At 38.5% G+C, this 25,777-nt stretch overlaps 1 protein-coding gene across 1 annotated transcript; it reads right to left on the bottom strand.

The window, feature by feature from the left end:
• Nucleotides 1–8,415: 8,415 nt before the first annotated feature.
• Nucleotides 8,416–18,729, bottom strand: LOC134742850 (uncharacterized). Its single transcript, XM_063676034.1, has 3 exons — nt 18,709–18,729; nt 10,634–10,730; nt 8,416–8,604 (listed from the first exon to the last, which is right to left on the bottom strand). The coding sequence occupies exons 1-3, from the start codon at nt 18,724–18,726 to the stop codon at nt 8,459–8,461; spliced, it is 261 nt and encodes an 86-aa protein (XP_063532104.1). The 5' UTR covers nt 18,727–18,729; the 3' UTR covers nt 8,416–8,458.
• Between the last annotated feature and the right edge of the window lie 7,048 nt (nt 18,730–25,777).

Consider the following 25,777-nt stretch of genomic DNA (forward strand, 5'->3'; position numbering starts at 1 on the left):
GTACTTGTACATACAATGCTACAAACATGGTAGAGAATGCCTCATAGCATTAAGTCCGCCTTTTGTACGATTGTATTTTCTTTTGTGCAATAAAGATTAAATAAATAAATAAATATTATAGCTCGAAGCACCTCATTCCGTATGCCGTGGCTGTGAAATCTACGCGGTTGTTTATGCGATAAAACAAACGTAATTTTTTAACACCATGGGATTGGCTGCGGGTGCTTATCATACGCTGGCTGTACGTTCTAGGGAAAAACGAACATAGCATCCGCTTGTAATATTCATATAGGGATATCATCATCACCGATACAGTGACTGAGTGTTATGTTATAAGTACGATGCTTGCTTTATATAAATAATTTTTAATTTAATCGTTATGTTGTATCTTCTTGCTGTGTACCTTTTTCTTATTTAACTATTTGTTAATTGTATGTTATTTTTTGTATCTTTTATCTTGTCTGTTACCTTCCGTGATTCTTCTCACCTGACGGTCTCATCGGAAGATCAGCGCTGGAAGTCACCAGCAACATGCTGAGATGAGGCCATTTCGTGGCACTTTAATCTTATTTTATGTTTTCTTTTATATAATGCAATGTCTTGTTTGTTTGTGCTTTGCTTACGAATAAAATCTTATTCTATTCTATTCTATCATATCATTCTTTTATCGCTCACAGCTGAGCGTAGGCTCTCTTTGAGTATGTCACTTGTCCCGATCCTGAGTGCTAGAGTGTTGAAATTAAATTCACAAACATTCCTCTTCAGCACTCTAATTTCATATACACCAGAATCGGATTTAAATGAACAAATGTACCTATAAGTAACCTGTATTGATTTGGCATAGCACAATCGGCCGATTCAGCATTATAGCAGCATTATACAATAAATGACAAAAAGGCCGGTGCGTAACAATTAGCGAACATTGTCGGCAGTAATGCAGCTCATTGTGGCCGGTTCTCACAGCACTGTCGCAAATTGCTGGCTTGTATGTCTTGTAGGGACGAAGGTAGGAGAATGCACTTGACCGATATACCGATATATCGGTATATCGGTCAAGTGCATTCTCCTGTGTGGTATACCACACCTACACACCACAGGTACACAGTACACAGGTAAAAATGAGCATCTGTTTAAAAAGGCGTGTGTCATACATAACTTCGTCTATTTTGTTCCTATGAGTCCTATGACAGTAACCTCTTGCCGTTTAAACCGCTGAACCAATTTAAACACGAAATTTAGTATAAAGATAGTGATAATAAACACATTACCTTGTCCTTTCCTGGGACCTGGGACTCAAGCCGTCTCAGTTTCTATACTAAATTTCATCGGAACAGGATCAGCAGTTTAAGCGTAAAGCATTACATAACACACAGACAAACACAGTTTCTTTTACATTTATAATACCTATTAGAACTCCATTAGTAAAGGACTTTTTAATGAATTTGAAAATCGGCGAATTTTATGATCTAAGTACGCCTAGGAGGATATAACCAAACGGAGCCGCCACGGCACATTTGCTGTACAAAAAAGTCTGCCAATTTTTGCGGCGAGGGGAACGTCAAATGTATATGTAACGTCAAAATAGCCATGTCAGATAAACGTCAGTCCATACATTGTGTATGACCATTGGCCGACTATTTTCGACAGAGGAGAATGCCTGTTAATGGCTACTCCGTTTGGCTATATCCTCCTAGAAGTACGCAGACGAAGTCAAAGACGAAATAGGGAACGATAGTTAGTCCCACCTAGACCCTGACCACCTACTGTTTTTTTTTTTTTTTTTATGAAATAGGAGGCAAACGAGCAGACGGATCACCTGATGGTAAGCGATTATCGCCGCCCATGGACACCCGCAACACCAGAGGGGTTGTAAGTGCGTTGCCGGCCTTTAAGATGGGAGTACGCTCTTTTCTTGAAGGTTTGAAGGTCATATCGGTCCGGAAATACCGCAGGCGACAGTTCATTCCACAGTTTAGCTGTGCGAGGCAGGAAGTTTCTAGAAAAACGCACAGTTGAGGACTGCCAACCATCTAAGTGGTAAGGATGGTAATGTTGTCGCGTAGGGCGATGGCGAAAAGAAGCGGCAGGGATTAATCCGAACAATTCCTCGGAGCACTCCCCGTTATACACGCGATAGAAAATGCAGAGCGAGGCCACATCTCTACGCAGCGCCAAGGAGTCAAGCCGTTCCGAAATACGCTGGCAGTCGACAATTCGAGTCGCTCTTCGTTGGATGCGGTCCAGAGGGAGAAGCTGGTATTGGGGTGCCCCTGCCCATAGGTGAGAGCAGTATTCCATGTGCGGGCGAACCTGCGCTTTGTACAGCTGTAGGCGGTGGGCCGGCGTGAAATACTGTCTCGATCTGTTGAGCACACCAAGCTTTTTTGAGGCTAATTTGGCCTTACCCTCTAAATGGCCGCGGAACTGGACTTCACTCGAAATGTCGACGCCGAGGATTCCGATGCTGGCTGCGGCAGTCAGGGGAGTGCTCTCAAAACGAGGTGACACGACAAACTCTAACTTTTTTGCGGTAAACGCGCAAACCTGTGTCTTGGCAGGGTTAAAACGGACTAAGTTTAGTCGACCCCATTCAGAGATTTCTTTTAGGGAAGTCTCAATTTCAGACACAAGTTTGTTCCGGCTCTCGATGACGTTTTCCCGAGAGATATTGGTGCGGCCGGTGTAAGAGGCATCACCCGTACTATCATCAGCATAACAATGAATTCCGCTGATTTGCAGCATGTCATTGATATGCAGAAGGAATAGCGTGGGTGATAGCACACAGCCTTGGGGGACACCAGCATTCACAGACATGGAGTCTGAGCATTCACCGTCAACTACGACCTTTATGCTTCTGTCTGCTAGAAAGCTACTGACCCATACACATAATCTCTTGGGAAGCCCATAAGACGGTAGCTTCGAAAGAAGTGCTTTGTGCCAGACGCGATCGAAGGCCTTCGCTATATCCAAACTAACAGCCAATGCTTCACCCTTTGTCTCGATCGCCTGTGCCCAATGATGTGTCAGGTAGACTAGAAGATCACCAGCTGAGCGGCCTCTACGGAAACCGTATTGTCGGTCACTAAGCAACTGGTGGTCCTCTAGGTACCGAAGGAGCTGGCAGTTGATAATGGACTCCATTATCTTCGAGAAAAGGGAGGTTATAGCTATTGGCCTGTAGTTGGACGGATTTGAACGGTCGCCTTTTTTAGGGATCGGGTGCACCAAAGCTGACTTCCACGAAGTCGGGACTGCGCCGGAAGAGTAAGAGAGCCGAAAAAGACGCGTTAAGACCGGTGCCAACTCGGGAGCACACATCTTCAGCACAATCGGAGGGATTCCATCGGGCCCACTCGACTTATGAGTGTCGAGGGAACGAAGTGCTTTGCGCACCGAGCTTTGGTTGAACCGGACATCCGGCATATCGCTCTCGCACCGCGGTATGGTCGGCGGCGCGTTTCCCCCGTCATCCAAAGTCGAGTTGGACGCAAAGAGTTTGCCCAGAAGATCGGCTTTGTCTTTTGCGTCGTGGGCCAATGAATCATTCTCCGTGTGCAGAGGTGGAAAAGATGGCGTGCAGAAATTCCCCTGGATAGATTTGGCAAGAGACCAGAACGCACGAGTTCCCGAAGGGAGGCGCTCTAATTTCTCGCCAATTCTACCAATGTGCAGCGACTTTGCTCTGGCAATAACTCTTTTGAAGGACCTGGAGGCAAAGTTAAACTTCTTTTTTAATGCGCTAGTCTTTACATCCCGTACTGCCGCTGCGTCTACCCAGGCTTGGTAACATTCCTGCTTTCGGCGAGAGGCCTCTTTGCAGGAACGACCAAACCAAGGTTGGGATTTGCCACCAACAGGGACCACAGAGGATGGAATGAAAAGCTCCATTCCCTGCAGCACCACGTCAGCAACAGAATCAGCAACGACGTTGGGATCATCCGGCGTGAAGCAAACCTGCCTCCAAGGGTAGGATGCAAAGAAGGACCGCATCCCGTCCCAATCTGCTGACCTATAGTGCCACACACGGCGGCCACAAGCAACTCGCAGACGCGGCGGGTACGCGAGTGGCACCGTACTCCGGATCAAGCAATGATCCGAGGAACCGAGTGGGGCTTCAACGGATACATTGTAGTCAACCGGATGAGAGGTCAGCAGAAGGTCCAACAGGGAAGGTTCATGGCCGTCCACATCTGGGATCCGCGTAGGCGCAGTAACCAATTGTGTCAAGCCATATGCCAGAGCAAAGTTATAAACTGATCTGCCCGCATGATCAGTCTTGCTAGAGCCGAGCCATTCGGCGTTATGGGCATTAAAATCACCAAGTACAATGATCTCAGCGGAAGGGATCTGCTGCTGCACAGAGTCTGCAGCCATTTGGATCTGCTCAATGAGTCGGTCAGTTTCGGCATCACCGCTATGGGACCTATATAGGCACGAATAGACACGGGGATGGTCACCGTTGTCTATACGCAGCCATAAGGTGGAGAGGTCCCTACCTTCAAGATTGTTGAGGCGACGAAAACTGATATCGTCTCTAACGTACACGCACACCCCAGCCCTAGGCGAAAAGGAGTATTCCAGTCCATACCCAGGGTAGGAGAGGTAAGATGTGTCCGCTGGAGACGCTATCTGCGTCTCGGTCAAAAAGAGCAAGGCCGGCTTTGCTGTCTCGAGGTGTAGGTGGACAGCATTAAGGTTGGAATGTAAACCCCTGATGTTGCAGAAGTCCACGGCCAGCGTGGCAAGGGGTGCCGAAGTTGCTTTGCTCTTGCCTCGGGCAGATGACAGATGGTTGAGCGCGGTTTTGCCCCCCCCAGAGTACGAAATGGGGCGGCCTCGGCGTCCACGCTCAGGCAAAATGTTACCTGAGCATGGAAGCCCAGTGAGGGGTTCTCCAGCGCTAGTGCAGCAACTGGTACCCTCCTGGGGTAACCTCTTTAACTGCGCCATCATCATTAGAAAGGGGGGGTTTGGGGGTTGGAGCTATCTGGGAACCTTACTCACCACCAGGAACACAACACTACATGCCTACAAAGTAGGCAGCAGTGCTATTATGGCTGTGGTCTTCTGTAAGGTGGAGGTACTTCTCCAGTTGGGCTGCTCCAAATTCAGGCGTGATGACATAACGCTGTGCCCTACCTCTCTTGTTGGACGTAGTTTAAGGACATACCCGGGTCCAACGACCACCTACTGTGGAACTACTGAATCTACTGATACATGACGTCCCCTAGTTCGGCCCGGTGTGCTCGCAGGTACTCGTCAATTTCTCTGTGCCTTTCTTCAGAGGACGTGTTTCTTTCTTCACATTGCGCCTTTATTTTCTGAATAGCAATTGCCATTGACATAGTTTTTGTTAGATGCTACGTTAGGCTGAATTATTTTTAAGAGTTGAAATTTAAGTTTAAAAATATATACTTAAATATTACTTTAAGCTCGTATTCTAAATATTACAAATTTTATTTTATCGAGTAATTTCTACTAATTTTTACTCATTAATGTGTTAATTATTCGTGTAATAAAAGTAGCACTTTATGGCGCGTGTTGGACGGACATTCTGCTGTCAGTCTCTCAACTTGTTGTACATATTGTTGTTGTTGTTGTTGTAGGAATTTTTTATTAACTATAAGTGGAAACTCTTTTGGCCTATGTTCTTACTATATCTTTTACCTTATTGTATTATTATGTGCTGTATGTTTCCCAAATAAATAAATAAATAAAAATAAAATATTAATATCTAAAGAAAGAAAATAAATATCTAAGTATATAAGTTGTCGATTTCACTAGCGACCGAAGAGCTGGCAGTTTTCTCGTACAACGTATTAATTATCATTGCATTACCGCGGGGAAATGCTGCCAGCATTATCGAAACATGCCAAAGGGCCAATTTGTTTAGACTTAGTTTTATTTAGTATCAAAAATGGTTTTTAGTTTTAATTCAGTTTTAGTTTATGTAACGAAAACTGATACCAGACATAGATATAATATATTATGTTACAGATGTATCCTTTGCCATCGTATTTTCTCGGAAACGTTCGTATTTGTCATTCTACTTCAGTCAACCTCGGTACTTTTTAGGGTTCCGTACCCAAAGGGTATAAATGGGACCCTATTACCGAGGACCATCTATTACTAAGACTTCGCTGTCTGTCTGTTTGTCTGTCCGTCTGTCACCAGGCTGTATCTTATGAACCGTGATAGGTAGACAGTTGAAATTTTCACAGATGATGTATTTCTGTTGCCGCTATAACAACAAATACTAAAACCAGAATAAAATAAGTATTTGAGTGGGGCTCCCATACAACAAACGTGATTTTTTTGCCGTTTTTTTGCGTTGGTACGAAACCCTTCGTGCGCAAGTCCGACTCGCACTTGGTCGGTTTCTTGTTCTGAGTGAAATAGAAGAAGAAATATGTTAGTGCGTTTCTGTGAACATATCACGATGAATGAATGAATGAATGAATGAATGAATTATTGATGATAAAGGATTATTCACTACATCTGTACGTAAATGTTCATGACAAATTTCATGTAAATAAAGCATGTTGTTGTGTTGTTTGCAAGTGGAAAACCGTGGTCTCCTACCCCTCCGGGAAATACGCGTGATTATATGTAGGTATGTATGTATGTATGTATGTTGTTTTAAAATGAAAACGTAACTACTATTGTATGGGAGCGGCTTTTTGGCGGCGGGTTCATGTGACTAGTTATACTGGTCCTCAGAAGGAAAATAGGAAGGGAAGGTATAATAAAAACAACACCGAAGTATAACTAAAATTATTTTTACTTTTGTCTCTTAAACATGGCTCAATAAACATTTAATTAATATGGCAACATTAAATAATTGTTATAGTTTGTAAAGCCATTTCCTTCAGTAGAAAAAACTGGCGAATTAAAAAAAAGTAGGCGCCAAGGGTTATCATCCCAAATTTGAGTTTCGCGCACTTTTCTAATGATAAAGTTGTTTGATCGGCTATATGTGCCGTTTTCAACCAAAAGGGTACTTATTGTCGCTTGTCAGTAAGGCGCTATTTCCATATAGCTTCAATTAGAAATCAACCTTATCGACAAGCGACAATGTGGTACCTTTTGGTTGAAAACGTCACATATATGTATAAACAAAATAAATAAATAAATGCACCCAAGACAAAGTGGAATTCAGAAGCATAGGTAACACGGCAGTAAATTGAAGAAATCTTTTGTAATTGGCATTTCTTCAATTCACGGTCATTCTCAAAAATATGTCTGTGGTCTAATTGCCGCGACCCGTCGCGTCGACCCGTACAAAATGTATGAAACTGAAACGAGTGATGGCAATTAGACGCAACCGCAGACATATTCTCTGAGAATGACCCTCATAGGCTCATACAACGCGTTAGATATAAACTGGTTAACTTTTCCCTGGAATGAAGTGAATAACAAAATTTATACTTTTAAAATTTGAAGGTACTTATATTGTTCTATGTATTTTAACATGCACTAAAAAGTATGTATAATTTATTATCACAGCGTCTGAATATTCTTTATTTTGGAAAGTTGAGGGGCCCTCAGTCATATCATTAGCTTAACCGCTATAGCTGCCACATACTTTGGTACCCCAACACAAAATCTGTCGTGTCCAGATCTAAGAATTAATCATTTCATAACGTGGCAATCATTTCATGAAATGATCGGTTAGACACATCATGAAAAATCAAACTTAACCTAACCATATCATGAAGTGATAAATTCAATTCTAAAATGCCATTTCATGAAATCAAAGAGGATATAATAAGATAGAGCGGTACTGTCATAGCTTTGGTCAAAGTAAATTTTGTAACCACTGTAAATTCACTGCCATCTCTCGACATACTTTAAAACTAAAAATGAAGATTTATAAAATACTTTAAAATGTAATAAAACTATGAAAACGGATTATATCGCGTATATTGAATTTATAATACATCCCGACGTTTCGAACTCTTTACAGCGTTCGTGGTCGGTGGTGGTGGTTCGTGGTTCGTGGTGGTTCGGGTGACCACGAACGCTGTAAAGAGTTCGAAACGTCGGGATGTATTATAAATTCAATATACGCGATATAATCCGTTTTCATAGTTTTATTTCATGAGTAACTATCGCGGTAACCGAAGACAATATTACTTTAAAATGTATCTAAATATGGGTAAATTATTTTTTTATTTGCATTAATTATTTTTATATGATTTCGACCCATGTTCTTTAAGGGATATGCGTTAAAATTATAAATAACAAACGAAACCGTCAACGCCCTCTATACGAGAGTAGGCCAAAGCTAGTGGCGCCATCTGATCAAGAATCAAATTTTTGTGATTTTCGAGGCACGTTTTTTCCTTAGACTGTATCCATCTATTACGGAGTTATATCTATCTTTGAAATCAACGAGGATTTTGATGAAATGATCAAATTCTATGACCTCGCCACGTCTATAAACTACTAGCGCCACCTATCGCAGCCACTGCTCAATCGGGGCGAAGTCGACGTTTGCCGTATTGGTAAACTGCTGGCGGTACGCACTCCTGCCGCTAGGTGCCGCCTGTTGTCTGAAGAATTCGGCGACGTTGCCGCTCATGCTGCCGTACGGGATTCCTCCTGAAATTTGTGGGAAATGTTGGGTTAGAAAAGTTTTCTCCAATAAACCAGCGAAAAAATCCTACAAAATTTATCATGATCTGATAAATGTATTAAAATCTGATAAGTTTTTCCGTGGATGTTAAGTATGCACTTATTTTTTTGCCACCGTGTGGGGGCAACAAATAAATATACACATAACCATTGATATGAAGTGTTCAATTCTAAAGTGAAATTTCATGAAATTATCAAATTCTAATATAATCTGGCCATGGTTAATCTAAATTGGTCATCTAAATACGTAATGAGAATGTTGATTACTTAATTTCATTTAGAATTCAGGCTTCTAGCTTTATTCACAACAAAGTTACAGGGGGATTGAAAATGCCTTAAATGACTTTCAGAAAAGAATGGAAGAGCTTAGCCCAGTTTTAGCCGACTTGGCGGGGGCACTATCGTACAGTCAAGTGTAAAAATATAAAAATATGGGTGCACACATTATACTCGAAAATATGTCTCATAGCTCTTATTTCAGCGAATTAAGTATGGGACATAGCTTTAAGTAAGTTATATGCACCCATAGTTTTACAGTTGACTGTACACCGATATAACTAGGTATCGGGGCAGAATGGGTTCATTTGCCAGTTGTACAATTAAAGTTTTATTTAGTATCAAAAATAGTTTTTAGTTTTAATTCAGTTTTAGTTCGTGTAACGAAAACTAATACCAGACGTAGATATATATATGCTACAGATGTATCCTTTGCCATCGTATTTTGTCGGAAACGTTCGTATTTGTCATCCTACTTTAGTCAACCTCGATACTTTTTGTCATGGAGACTATATAAAGGAGTCAAATCTCTATGTATGAAAAGTGTCCATCAAAAAACAGTAATTAGGCGGCGCCACCATACACCGAAATACTACCAAAAACAACCTACGTAATTTGGTCGGGTTATTTGTTGCCTTATATGGTTCATGTTATGTTATACTCATGTCCCAGAGCCTAACTAGCGCCACCGGAGAGATTAGGAACTATTATTTAAAGCTGAAAGCGGTCACTTTTGCAACAATTCTGCTATAAGAGATTGGCATCCTTTCTATACCATCCATACTTTTTGTACTGAGTGAGATTGACTGAAATAGAAGTAGAAACATGTTTGCACTTAAACTATCGTGAGACATATTTCAAAATATTTATCAGTACGGTTTTTACTCACTATTATTTTTAGTCGCTTTTGGGGAAATGTTTCGGATTCTTTGGGAATCCATCCTCAGGCACGAGTGTCCGCGGCGGTTGTACGTCGTGCACTGCCAGTGCAGGGCCAGTGCCAGTGTGGGGGCAGTGCACGACGTACAACCGCCGCGGACACTCGTGCCTGAGGATGGATTCCCAAAGAATCCGAAACATTTCGCCAAAAGCGACTAAAAATAATAGTGAGTAAAAACCGTACTGATAAATATTTTGAGAAACATGTTAGTGCGTTTCTGTGAACATACGATGATAATAAGGATTATTCACTACATCTGTTCATGCCAAGTTTCATGTCAATAAAGCATGTCGTTTTAAAATGAAAACGTAACTACGATTGTACGATTCAAGTCTTGGAGACCCTTTACATCTCTGGATAATTTGATGATCTTTTTTATTATTATATACATTTTATCTCTGACACCTAGAGACTTTTACATCTCTTAACAATTTTAGTACTTCTGTTGTTTGTATATTTTTTATTAGTTTTTTTTTGTGTAATTTGACATTTATATTTATGTAATTGTTTTTTGTAATTTTGGGTTAATTTTATTGTTTGTAAAAATTGTCATGTAAAAGTGCCCCTGTGGCCTATTTGCTGAATAAATGTTTGATGTTTGATGTATGGGAGCGGCTTTTTGGCGGCAGGTTCAGTTGTACAATTAAATTTACTATTTGAAAGACCATCGGGACCTGGCAGAGGCGCTATTCCCAGACAGGGTTTCTACCAACTAGGCTAAAGCGTCCGCTAAAATTACCATATAAAATAAATCATTATACAAAATAAAGTTATATTTACCATATGAAAGACCAGGGCCAGGCAAAGGCGGGCTATCGCCACCGTCGGGCCGCGCGAGCGCAGCCATCATACAGCATAGAAAAACTGATAACGTTACCTGGAAATTTAAGGAAATTGTAGACACTTCAAGAAACATACAGGGCCACTTGCACCATCCTACTAACCCAGGGTTAACCGGTTAAAGGAATAAACGGTTAGTGGAATGGTGCAAGTGGCGCTTAGTTAATTAGCAGCTAAATTTTGAAGTTCTTTTCAAGATTTAGTGGCTAATTTTGGTAGAAAAAAATGAACATTGAAAAAATCGGCCAAGTGCGAGTCGGACTCGCGCACGAAGGGTTTCGTACCATTACGCAAAAATCGGCAAAGAAATCACGTTTGTTTTATGGGAGCCCCCCTTAAATATTTATTTTATTCTGTTTTTAGTATTTGTTGTTATAGCGGCAACAGAGATACATCATCTGTGAAAATTTCAACTGTATAGCTATCACGGTTTATGAGATACAGCCTGGTGACAGACGGACAGACAGACAGACAGACAGGCGGACAGACAGCGAAGTCTTAGTAATAGGGTCCCGTTTTTACCCTTTGGGTACGGAACCCTAAAAAGTGAACAAGATCAAGGAGGCAAAAAAATGAACATGCACACGACTATAATAAATGTGGTCAATTAAGCTTTTATACAAGCGAGATTTATAATGCTGACTGATGACTTGATGAGCTCATGGTTTTTTAAGCTCTTCAGTTTAGCGTATGAGATATTTCAGCCAAATATTTCTACAATGTTCACCATTTAGCTTGTATTTTGGTATCATCATTTAGCCTTCAGTCGCCCACTGCTGAGCATAGGCCTCTCTTCGCACGCCACTTGTCCCAGTCCTGGGCTAGTCTCATCCAAAAGTGCCCCGCGATTTTTCGAACATCCACCCAACGAGCCAACGGACGCCAGGCGCTTCTTTCATCCGAAAGCGGCCACCAATCCGTCAACATTTTGGTCTACATGCCATCACTCTGCCTGGCAACATGTTCCGCCCAATTCCATCGACTCCATTTTGGTATCGGACAGAGATAACTAATAAAATACAAATTTATTGCGCCCTCAACTTCTTCCTCATAATTCTCATAAGTCGTAGAAAATGATCAGCCCAGTTTTTAGCCCCCTTCCCTTGGGCTTGAATTGAAAAAGAAACCGTCGTGGATTTCTAAATCATTTTGAAAAATATGTTTCATATTTCAAGGTCAGCTCGGAATCTGAAAAGCTCTGTTTGCTATGCTTTTTCGATTCATCGCAATTATGTAACACGCGTACCTAATCCTAAATCAACGATGTAACAGTTGCCTTGTCACGATAATTATAAGTATTTAGTTGTAAATTATTTGGTTTTAAAGGAATACGTAAAGCTATGCTTTTTCGATTCATCGCAATTATGTAACACGCATACCTAATCCTAAATCAACGATGTAACAGTTGCCTTGTCACGATAATTATAAGTATTTAGTTGTAAATTATTTGGTTTTAAAGGAATACGTAAAGCTATGCTTTTTCGATTCATCGCAATTATGTAACACGCGTACCTAATCCTAAATCAACGATGTAACAGTTGCCTTGTCACGATAATTATAAGTATTTAGTTGTAAATTATTTGGTTTTAAAGCAATATGTAAAGCTATGCTTTTTCGATTCATCGCAATTATGTAACACGCGTACCTAATCCTAAATCAACGATTATCTATTAGGTAAAAAAGTTGGCTTGTCACGAAATCAATAATTCCACTTACTAACATACAAATAAAAATATAAGACATCGTACTCAATTACATTACTGTTTATAATCGAAGTTCTATTATGAAACATACAAAATCATTATAATTATATACCTAATAGCAAGTACTTAATCGACCGTTACGCTTCATGGGGCAAAAATTTTGAATGCATGCAATCAATTAAATTCAAAACATTCTCTATTTAATTAGATTTAACAACAAGCACTTTAGAGTCAATACGTTTAGAACATAATTTTGTCGTGAAATTCATTTTGGAAAATGAATGACAGATGAAAAACAAAAGCACGTTGAGTGACTTGAGTGTGAATTTATAAATTGAGTGTCCGAAAAATTGCCGGCCACTGTTCCCGACTCGACCCCGCGCATTACTTTGACTTTGTAATTACGTATTTTAATTTGATCATTAGATATCGCGGAAATAGCAAATCGGTTTTAAATTTTACGATTTCCGTGTTTTTATGATTATTACTATTTTGCTGCAATGCAATCATAATCATAGATACTATCGGGGACATTAGCGGTGAACCAGTTCAGAATTTTTTTTACCTCAATCTTAATTACAATAAATAATAAGTATTAAAAACCTACTTATAATGCACATATTTATCTTTATATTTTAAGCTTTGTATCACAGAGTTATCAAAGTAGGAACTACAATATACGAATATAACGAAACTGTAGGACGGAGTATTTAAATCTGAATTTCTAACAGAGAGTAACACTGTAAATTGCTTTCTTTAAGCTTAATCTTTAAAGTGTGCCAAAAAAGAGTATTATATCTATTCTATCTATCTGTCTATGTCTTAGTGCTAATATAAAATGGTCAAGGTGGCATCCATTAAGGTAAACTAGACCGAGAGTGCAAGCGCAGGGGATCTAATGGTAATGGCGTGGGCATTGTAGTTTAAATAGTAACATTGAGAATGAGAATGAGAGAATGAGAATGAGAAATTTATTGATAACATTATTAAATAATCTTACACGTCACACAGCATACACATCATTATCACAATAATACATAATAGAGTAGATTATCACAATATTAAATTATTCAGTTATTTTACATTGTTTTAATTTATTTTTGAAATTACATCAGTTTATCACAAGAATACATTGTTTTAATTTATTTTTGAAATTACATCAGTTTGGGACATCAGCAGTTCTGAATATAAATTCGTTTATTGTGTAACAAGCTAAACACATTAGCATTTTTTTAAGTTTGCTTACAAATATTGCCTCACTAGCTGAGTCAATGACCTCTTTGGGAAGGGTGTTATAAATCCTTACACCCATGACACCGAGTGACTTCCGAGCATTTACCGAGTAGAGGTCCTTGCGGGACGCCCTATTCTTACATTTAGACGATCTTATTTCAAGTACTCATAATGTTTGAATGGATACATCACGAATAGCAACGTACCTATTAAACGTAACATTTTTGTGATTTATGACTTGTAAAACCTAAATAGGTTATTTTTGAATCATCTCTAATATCTGTCAAAGGCTTTTTGTAATGTTCTGGATCATTTTCAAAAATATACATGATTTTAATAATTTCAAATATACAAGTGAGCGTCTCTAACTGTTAAATTAAAAATTTAAATATAACACCCCTCTTTTTGCATCGGGGGTTGAACACCCCTCTTTTTTGCATCGGTTGTTAAACACCCCACTTTTTTGCATCGGGTGTTAAACACCCCTCTTTTTTTAATCGGACGTTAAACACCCCTCTCTTTTGCATCTGGTGTTAAATTTCCTTCTTTTTTGCATCGGGTGTTAAACACCCCTCTTTTTTGCGTGGGGGGTTACGCACAAAAATGCCTTATATCACATCATTTTGGAAAACAGATTGATACTATTCAAACCGCTGCATTGATTTTTATGAAACCTAGCTAAGAACCTCCGCAACTCGCTTTCACATCCGAGACGCCGCATCGAAATCGGTCCATTCGTTTGAGAGCTACGATGGCACAACAGACAGACATACAGAAATACAGACATTGGCGTCAAACGTATAACACCTCTCTTTCGGGGGTAAGAAAAATCAATGTGAAAGGGTTGTTTTTTTTTCAAATAAATTGTCTCACTCTATTATTCATCATAAAGTTCTTATGTGTAAATTTTATGAGCAGATAACACCATGTACAAGAACTGTAAACATTTAACCTTAAAATAAAGTACTGTTTACTAAATACCAACTCTACCTGCATTCAAACAAAACCAGTTAAATGGACATATTAAAAAGATTAATGCTGATGTGTTATGTAATTTCGGCGCGAGCTTTCGCAGCGTGTGACATTGATCGTGACTGAGGTATCCAACCCGCACGCGATTAGCCTTGATGAGTTTTAGTTCCTGATCTATGTAATTAATTCAAGGATAATGACGTTAAAGTACACCTCCTCTATTACACTAGGGTAATTAGAGCGGTAGGACTGTGTAGCCTGATGGCTGGATGGTAGCCTGGGGAAAATCCAAGACCCTTCCACATCACACGAGGCGGTTTTGCTATGCAGAGACGGTTTTGCTACTCAGACGGTTTTGCTACGCTGAGACGGTTTTGCTACGCTGAGACGGTTTTGCTACGCTGAGACGGTTTTGCTACGCTAAACGTTACCGTGGAGCGTTACATCAAGGGCTGAGCGAATTTGGTCTGTCCACCGCATTGGGCTCCTGCGTCTCGGCTTATCGCCTTAGATTTTACCATTAGATAGATAGATAAATAGATAGATAATAATTTATTCATCACACATGGTAATATTATAGGTACATTTAAAATATACATCATGTAGCTATACTACTAATAAGTGCGACTAGTCAGGAATTTTAAAACTAAGGTGCATGCATGTCATAATTTGATTAATGATCGTAATCTTATTCATGGTATGGCTTGTGGGCCGGAAATCGTGGGTTGCAAAAATCATATAAATTTTACTAGTGGAGCTTTTAGGTAAAGAAGCTAAAAACCTGTGTAATCCCAATAAGTTCTAGTTTCCCATCTGGGTTGGAAGGCCAATATTAATTGCAAGTAAAAATAATAACGTCAACCTGTTGGTCTGTTTGCCAAACGGACTCTGGGCCCTACCGCGTAATATTTTTACCGCTATTTATTTTGACATATCCAAAAATGTGACATCATGGTTAAAGCTAACAAACGTAAACTTTTCATAATTTTTCCTTGGCGTTGAAATAAATATATTTGCATTGACTTTAGACCATATACAAGTACAAGTAGTAGATACAAGTATATAGTTATAGACGCGCCACCGAGCGACCGGGGGTAAGAGAAAGAATATTCATATAAAATGTATACTACGCAATTTATCTGGCTGTCCAATGTCTTTTCTCTTTCACTTATAAATTTCGGTATTTCGCCATAGCCTCCTTGCTATGATGCCCACATGATGCCATAACCCGACCATGAAAAAATGCCCGGTCGGTGATAAAGACAAAGCATTGCACTATTTTCTCTTTCCTCTTATAGGAATCGCAATAAGACTATCTTTCTCTATCGAAGAGTAGGCCCTTGCTTTAGACGGTTCGTAACATAAGGTAACATCATAACTGATACCATAGAGTAACTTATACTAGAGCGGTACTGTCATAGTAAATTTTGTAACCCCAGTAAATTCACTGCCATCTGTCGACACACTTTAAAACTAAAAATAAATGATTTTTTTATTTGCATTTATTATTTTTATATGATTTTGACCCATGTTCTTTCACTGGTATGCGTTAAAATTATAAATAACAAACGAAACAGCCAACGCCCTCTATACGAGTGTAGGCCAAAACTAGTGGCGCCATCTGATCGAGAATCAAATTTTCGTGATTTTCGAGGCACGTTTTTTTCTTAGACTGTATCCATCTATTACGGAGTTATATCTATCTTTGCTGATACTTAATACAAACAATGACATTTCAATAGTGCACAAAGTTACGCAACTCAGATAGTTTACTAAAGTGACAGGTGGCAATCTAGTGGAATATAGGGAGGTCAGTGCACTCAAGTATGAACTAACTATCAAAAGAGTTAAATTATTTAGCTCTGAAGTTGTATCTTAATGCGACATTTGAACTACCTAAATCAGATCTATTTCACAATGATTTGGATTATCTCGGAGCTAGAAGTGTGTATCGTGGTGCAAGGAGTAAGGAGACTAAGGAGTAGAGAGTTCAGATGTTTTCAGATGCTATTAGCCAGAGAGTTATGATGTTATTAGTACATAAATAGTGTTTAAACATCGTATTATTTTGGTATTTACAAATGACCTACTTATTAGTTTCATTTGTAAAACAAATAAGCATGTAGTGCAGAGTTGGGCGTTATATAGATAATTTCTTATCTAGATAATTATTTCAAATAAAATCATTTCAAATAAATTTATTCGAAGATAAATTCAATCACAAATAGTGCGTTGACAACTTTTTTATATAGATAAATTATCTAGACGAAGATAACTGGTCTCGTTTGTTATTGAAGTAAGCTTATAGTAATAAATTTATAGAATGTCATAACAATAACAAAAGACGGATTATTTAGTTATTTCAAATAAAAGATGATTTAGTTATCTTCCCGGTTGTTCGTAAATAGACAATTTTTGCCCAACACTGTAGTGTCACAGCCGGTAAAAGATTTTGGTTTGTATAACTATTAAATTTATGATATGCTCATGCTCATGATGGTGTTTTGAAATGTTTGTCCTTGGGTACACAAACCACGTCCGTCGTCCTACGTCCCACTGCTGGGCGGTATACATAAACTAATAGTCTCTTTATATGGATCGTATCTCAAATATGTTTTGGATAAAAGTCCCTTGATTATGTAAAAATACATAACGCGAAGGTTGGCTTGCGTAACATGCATAAGATTATACAATATGGCATAGCAGCTTCGAGGTTGGGCACATATAAGGCAATAACTACGTGCCTCTATGATCTCGTTAAGTTCTTAAGGGGCCCACTGACTATCAGTCGGCCGGACGTTATCGGCCTGTCAGTTGTTCGGAACTGTCAAATTTTTGTTCTTACTGACGGGCCGATATCGTCCGGCGGACTGATAGTCAGTGGGCCCCTTTATACTACCACATTTGACAAAGGTCAAAGTCGTATAACCCTTTTAACGCTACTTCTACTTCTAACATTTGCGGTGTGTCATCGTGAATGCATAAAGGCTGTAGCCGCGCGTATTAGTTGACGTCTTTGGCGATCAAAGGGGCTACCCGAGGAATTATTCGATTTTTGACAAGTTTTGAATCGTATCTTCTTCTTTTGTACTACAGATAGAATTATAAGACAAACGGATACCGGTTCTTCAATATTTTATCTCCATTTTTGCCTACCGGATTTTGAAGATGAATACTTATTTATTTATGATTCTTTTAAACATTGTCTAAAAAAACACTTTTTTCGTATCTCGATCGCTGTGAAAGATTTTCCATATACGAAATCTACATATATGGGTTCGTCCTTGACGTTTCTACAAAATTTGTCAAAGGTTTAAATTTAAAACGAATTAACACAAATGTTATTGCCATAAAACCAGTTATTTGGCCTAAAATTGTTCAAATTTGATGCCAAATATCTTGAAAACAATGAACTTTGAAGTAAATATGGGATACTATATTGCTATAAGCCGTTGCTGTTAATAATATATGATAAGCTACAAAAAACATTAGAAAACTAAGGAATTCAGATCGAACGTCATTGGGGCACGGGATCCCCTTAAATTGCTAATTTGTTGTTTGGCGCAATTGAATTGCAAATAGGAGTGTAGAAAATAAAAATATAATATAATATGTTTCAGCAAGGTTTGAAATTGGTTTAAGATAATATAGATTTTTAGGCCTATCACCTCTCAAAATTGCTTTGCACTAGAGGGATAGCCATTTTGATGTTGCTTAAGAAGCTTTCAGAAATTAAAGAAACTAAAAGTTCTATTACAGGAGAAATTGAAGCACAAACAGAGAAATGCAGAACTTGAACAACTTTTTAAACCTTGTTCTATATTTACTAGACATATAATTAAATATTGAGAACGTACTTATAACACAAACATTTCTAAAACAAATGTATGAGTCAAATTATTTAAGCTCAAAAATTTACTAATGTATGCCAATGCAACTGCGATTGTCAAACCGCATGTGGTAAAAACAAACACAACAAACCGCAATTCGCAAAATTAATGAACGAGTATTAATTTTCACACACACAATTACGTTAATGAACGTAATAATTGTTATTTTGATTAAAATATATATTCCTTTATTATGTAAAGATGAACAAACACTAACCTGTCGAACGTACAACATGGCGAATCGGGCAACAGTGAGGCGCTTGGCCTTGATGCGCTATTTATAAGGCCACATCTCCTATCGACCATATGCATGCTAGTAAGAATAGTAACGATTTGGGCAATTTGGGTGATAGATGGCGTTATATGTGATCATCATCATGTCCAGTTTTTGTTTCGGGTTTAGCCTTAAAAATCATGTTTCGGCCCAAAAACTACCAAACTTTTCGGCCGCGCCGCGCCAAAACTTACAACATTGTAACTTCGAATCGCGTTCGACTAGTATTTTATACTTACTCACTACTTACTTACTCCGTTCACCGTTGGCTCAGCGACCCAAAATGAGACTTGGCCTCCGACACAAGACAGCGCCACTTCTCGATCCTGTGCGACCTCTCGCCAATTGGTGACTCGAAGTTCGCTCAAATCCGCCTCAACCCTGTCGCACAAGCGATACCTGGGGCGTCCAATAGGACGTCTTCCTGCTGGGCGGCCCAGGTATCATATCATATGCTCTTTTCACGTTCCGATCCTCATCCATTCTCTCAAGATGGCCCAATCAACGGAGTCTGTGAGCTTTAGTCTATAATTAAAAGTAAATTATAATTAGTCTTACTTGTTATAGTAGGCGGAGTACGATACGACACGCACTGTGCCGTTTTTAACCGACTTCATTCATAACCACTAGCAAGAATTATAGGTATTTCATTGTTCAATGTTCATATGTCTAAAAAGAAAGAAAACTGGACTCAGCATGCTTCCACTTAAATATGGAGACCCATAGTGGTCGACTGAGCCCGCGGGCTGTCAGTTCGGCTCACCCACGGAAAAAACCGACAGGGGTCAAAGAGCCCGCGGGATCAATTTTCTGTGGGCCCAGTGGCCCACAAAGGGATAACTTCCACTGAGTACTATTAGTATTTTAAAATATAAAAATCTAAATGTTACAATACACGCACCTGCCAGCATTCTCCGAATGTCCGTATTCGTAACTCGTAACATAATTACGTGAGAACGGCCAGTCGGCAAATTTCTCAACAAGCGCTATGGCATTTGCGACCTATAGGCATACTTCCGCCGTGTAACGAATGTAACGATTGAGCGCATTACGCTAGAATATCCAAAATCCCTAAGCGGTCGGCGGAAATCTTGTGGCTTTCAATACTTCTTGGAACAGTGACATTTCGGAGATTCTACTTGGAACTTTATGCCATAATAATATGATTTGCATATTAAATTTATTAAAAACGGGTCACACGTATTTTAACGTCACCGTCAACGCAAGCTCCTGATGATACTCCTCGGTACGGAGTATGTGAGTGACCCGTTATTGATATATTTAATATGTTGTGTCTTACGGAAGTAATGTAATGGTACGGAACCCTTCGTGCGCGAGTCCGACTCGCACTTGGCCGGTTTTTTGCTATGATTTCATTATCAATATGTACCACTATCGCTTTTCTCCAAGAGCTTTATCTGCAACTAAGAATAGTAATCTCACAATACGACTTAGGTACAGAAGCCAAGTAGTCCTTCGTATGATCACTTAAAGCAAAGAAACTGTCACTTAAATTATTTTACGGTTTAGACTCACTTGTTTTAGTCACTCGCGCGACATGTTTCGGAGAGCCTAGGTCTCCTTTCTCAAGCACTAATAGTGCGAGTAGCGTTCACGACGACCGTGTGTTGCGTGCGTGCGTGGTCGTCGTGAACGCTGCTCGCACTATTAGTGCTTGAGAAAGGAGACCTAGGCTCTCCGAAACATGTCGCGCGAGTGACTAAAACAAGTGAGTCTAAACCGTAAAATGATTTAATATTAGTATGTCTCACAACAGTTTAAAGAAACTGTCACTTAAATTCCTCGGTACAAAACAAAATAAAACTCCAGCACACGCTAACAATGCAACAGCAAAACTAGTTTTCACAATGTCACTTAATCTGTTCGACTCTCTAACCGGTTCGCACAATGCGTTATCTTGTTATAAGAATCTGGATCTCTCCTTCCGTGATTTTGCACGCTTAATTTCTTCTGACAAGTTTAATCTGTATACGTACTTTTAAATAATAAATAAATATAAATAAATAAATAAATATTATAGGACATTCTTACACAGATTGACTAAGTCCCACGGTAAGCCCAAGGATGCTTGTGTTATGGGTACTCAGACAGCGATATATATAATATATAAATACTTAAATACATAGAAAACAACCATGACTCAGGAACAAATATCTGTGCTCATTACACAAATAAATGCCCTTACCGGGATTCGAACCCAGGACCATCGGCTTCACAGGCAGGGTCACTACCCACTAGGCCAGACCGGTCGTCGAAAGTTACTTTTAAAGGTTACAATCGGATGGCGTCTGTTAAAGTACGGTTCGTATTCAGACAGCACCAGTATTACTGCTGATTTGCTGAAGTATTTCTGATTTCAGCGCAACATAACTGCCGATCGCATTGCTGCATGATGCTGCCGCAACTGTGAAGAATCCGGGCATCAACATCAATTTTCACACTTCTTTCAATATATTTAATAAAATTCTTGGATACCTATTTAAATTACTAGACGTGTTTTAAAAATTGGACATAATTAAGAAATACAAAGAAGATTAAAAATCTGAATTTATTTTACACATAAATCTATGGTATAGTTGACTGGTAGAGAATGCCTTAAGGCATTAAGTCCGCCATTTGTACATCAATAAATCTTTGTTATAGGTAATATCAATCTCAGTCTGTTTTGGTTGCCTTGTTAAATAACCTTAACCCTTAAATGCATGATTTTTTGTATAACTTTTTAATAAATTGAAATAGATGTGTCATGCTGTATAAAAGTAATAAATGTGATTTTGGATAGCTGGACCATCAAATATACGATGCATATATACATCATTATGCATTTAAGGGTTAAATGGGCAAAATTTAAGACTTCGATGCCACTATATACAAGATCGAATAGCGTAAGGAGAGATTTGTTAGACCGCGGAGGCTGTCCCCGTCGGCAGGAAACCAAGTCACTCAAACGCCATTGCAGAATTTGCATAACCTACTTGCAGTTTCTTGATGTTGCGTAGATTTCATGGGCGTTCCCGACAGCTTGTCTCTGCTGATTGATCCTAACATTACTGTGGTCTCTGATCTGTGAGTTGAAAATGGCGCCCGCTAATGAAAAAAGGGAGGGAGGGATTGTTTTTTTTTCTTACTATAGCAATATGGGTACCGAATGAAAGCTAGTGAAAAGACCATTAAAAAAAATGTAAACAGTTAGGTTTTTTATTTGTTTTAATAATAGTTGCAATTTAATGTAACAGAAAATTATACTGTTATTCAACTTGATGTACTTTTTTATTTTTGGATATATCTAGTTAATAATTTTTTAACATTATATAGAGGATAATTACAGTCACTTGGTATGTACCTATTTTTGAATAACCCATTCAGTCATTTTCAATTTAGAGCAGTTCAAAGTCAACTGCGGGTTGTGAAATTTTTGAACGTTTTCTAATAATTTATTAGACCAAGCAGTGAAAATGTTACAGTATTGTGATCTACTCACAAAGCCTTTTCATTTGGTACCCCACATGTTTAAAAGAAAAAAGTAAAAAACTTTGTACTGCCGACTTTATGACGTCACAGCAACTACCCCCACCACTTTCGCGCTTGTCATCTCATATATTTGTGTTCAGGATATCATACTGAATGTACTAATATACCAAATATACCCATGTCCGAGACGACATGAGCGAAAAGTAACCTAAAGCCTGTTCGGCCACTCTACTAAGTAAACTGTCTTTTTGTTTAGATGAAATTTGGTACTATGGATATAGTTTGAGTCCAGCGAGCTTATCACGGTAACACAGTACAAGTGACTGGCATTGTGACAGGTGATAAAAATGCAACCATGCTGACACCGCTGGGGATCCTTCTATATTAAATCACATTTAAAATCGGGTCTATCGCGAATTTATTTCCCCATAGTTTTTATCACGGGAATCATATCATTCAGACTAATTCGCAGACAGAAGCTTGTTATATTCAAATAGAAACCCTTGTTTTATGACAATAGAAACCGTGCATCTCCTTGACTCTGAAGTTTCTGTCTCGATCTGTTTCTAAATGTTTGCACAAGTTGGTTCGAGTTGCAAAATGCAAATAGCCGATGTCGGAAAAAGTGCAGTTAACTTGGCCTGATTCCTAATAATAAAAGGGTTCTGTTTTCTGTTCTGTCCTAATATTATTAAAGAAAATATTAGGTATAAAATTATGCTGGTAAATAAATATATCGCATGATTATACATTATGGTACAAATATATAGATGGTCAAAACCAAGGGCCTGACACTCTTTGATAGAGAAAGATAGTCTTATTGCGATTCCTATAAGAGGAAAGAGAAAATGGTGCCATGCTTTGTCCTTATCACCGACCGGACTTTTTTTCATGGTCGGGTTATGGCAGCATAGGTAGGAGGCGATGGCGAAATACCGAAATTTATAAGAGTGAAAGAGAAAAAGGATTATGCTGCCATACATTAACCTGTCAATACATGAATATGTCTTTCTCTTACCCCTGGTCGCTCGGTTTCATGTCTATAACTACTATACTATGTCTATGGTCAAACCAAATTGGCAGTAAATAAGAACAAAGAAAACTATACTAATCCTTTTCTTTTGGGTGCTAGTACTAGTGTAAGACAAAAATACTATGATTCTCTCTGTCTATGTTTAAAATGAGACAGTCAGACCTTTGACAAACTATATTCAAAGATTGTTTTAATACCTTAAATGACAGATATAAATTTCTTGCATTCTAGGAAGGTTTTTTGTTATATTTACTCATTACTAAGGTCTACAGCATGGAGACTGTATAAAGGAGCCAAATCTCTATGTATGAAAAGTGTCCATCAAAAAACAGTAATTAGGCGGCGCCACCATACACCGAAATACTACCAAAAACAACCTACGTAATTTGGTCGGGTTATTTGTTGCCTTATATGGTTCATGTTATACTCATGTCCCAGAGCCTAACTAGCGCCACCGGAGAGATTAGGAACTATTATTTAAAGCTTAACGCGGTCACTTTTACAACAATTCTGCCATAAGAGATTGCGATCCTTTTTATACCATCCATAGTCTACAGCATGAAATATTGCAAATGCATTAAATGCAATCATAACAAACATATAAGTAGGCACCTTGCCGAGGGGCGAATTTTTATTTTAGTTAAGGTTTAGGATAGGTAGTATATTTTAGTTACATTTAGTTTATAAGTTTTGTTACTATATTTTTATTTAATTTGTTCCATTAAATGATCTTTATAATTTTTATACTTTAGTTATGTGTTGTTATATTAAAAATAATAATTAAAAATACACAAACATATTAGTCATACATACGTGCATACTACACTACAGATATGCGTGTTAATGTAGAACAATAAAATACGTACGAATGATTTTCTTTAATATTGGCACACAAATCTTTGCGATTTTATAAAAAAGTACTTAGGTACGGGTAAAATTAAAGATATGATAAAGATAAAGATAGTTTATTATTAAAGTAGGCATATTGCAATGCGCTTATGAAAGTCAAATAAAGCTACGCCGGCTCTAACCCTACATATCTGCTTCGAGAAGATTTAAATCCCCCCTCAATTAAATAGTACATTATGATACAAGTGTGCTAAGTTGGTCACTACACACGAGGCGATATTGTGCGCGCGAGCTGTAAGCGAGCGCGCAATAAGAAAGCCGATGTGTGTAATGACCAATGCACACGCGTTTCATACGACGTTTTTCAACACACTTGCGAGAAAAAAAAGAAACTTTCATATTAATCAAATTTTAATAGTTAAAACAGTGTATTGTATGTTGCATCTGTCATACTGCCGGCCGCACACCGCGCAGGCGGTCGGGCGCGCCGGTGCCCGCCAGTCCGACCAATTAAAGAAGGCTCCCTTTCCATGCATATTATTAGCAATCAGTTACCTTCTTAACTCAGTCGGATAATATAATGAAAAAGCGCGAGTGGAATAATACACTGAAAGAGCACGCGTGTTTAATATCTAGGATTATGAGCCAAAAATCGGTGGAATAAAAACGTCGTTTTGAGCAAGTGTGTTGAAAAATATTTTATGGGTCTACCATTTAACGGGACTGGTAAGAAGGAATGTTTGAAAGCTTTGGCTGCATGAAGCTGTTGTCACGTATATCTTATATCTTAAATTACATAATATTTACAAAGAAACGCGAGTTTAGTGACCGCGCACATAATCTCATGTTAGAGATTTAGCACACAAAATGTATAATAGATTTAAGCACTTTGTCTTCTGGAAATAAATAGGTTTTTTTAAGTGAGTAAAATGTAATATTTTGGTATACAGAGACAATAAAGCTAAATTTAATGGTGTTTAAGCATAATTATGCAGGGTTTAAGGGTAGTTTTAGGTAAGCTGCCTCAAAAATATGGAACAATATACCACCACCGATTAGATATAAACGTTGTTTGATTACATTTAAAAAACACTGCAAACGCTTAATATTTAATAAACAACTGGAAACGGCAAATTTGCGTACCTAGGTAAAAATAAAATAAATAAATAAAAATAGATGAGTAGTCTTAGAGATTTTCAGCACTTTGTTATTTATATAAATTGAAGTTTGAGATTTGGCTAAGTGAGAATTGTATTTGTGTTGTGTAGTTAAATACGGAGCTAATTTAATTTATTTTAATTGGTATTGGTCTGGGCTGAAAAACAGCGCTGCAGTGTCACTCACGCTGAGTTGATGCTGGCAGCATTATGCTGACGCCCAAACCATTTGTCACAGCAAATGTTTAGTTATTAAGTTACAGATATTAGGTTAAGATTATAGATATAATGTTTATAGGTTAAGTAACTTTTTGATATTGTGTTTTCTGTATTCGCTGTTGTGGCAATAAATACATATTCATTCATTCATTCATACGTCCCACAATTTAGCTCGCTTCTGCTAAAATTTACTAACCGACCGCCTGAGATACTTATACCACTCGGTGCGGTACGTTACGGTACCAAGTGGTAGACCGATAAT

Source organism: Cydia strobilella, chromosome 7 (assembly GCF_947568885.1).
Source record: "Cydia strobilella chromosome 7, ilCydStro3.1, whole genome shotgun sequence".
Lineage (NCBI taxonomy): Eukaryota > Metazoa > Arthropoda > Insecta > Lepidoptera > Tortricidae > Cydia > Cydia strobilella.

What these genes read in the sequence shown, in the direction of transcription:
- LOC134742850 (XM_063676034.1), bottom strand. An exon ending in TGGCCCTGGTCTTTCATATG is followed by an intron (nt 8,605 to 10,633) that starts GTAAATATAACT and finishes CACAAATTTCAG; the next exon opens with GAGGAATCCCGTACGGCAGC.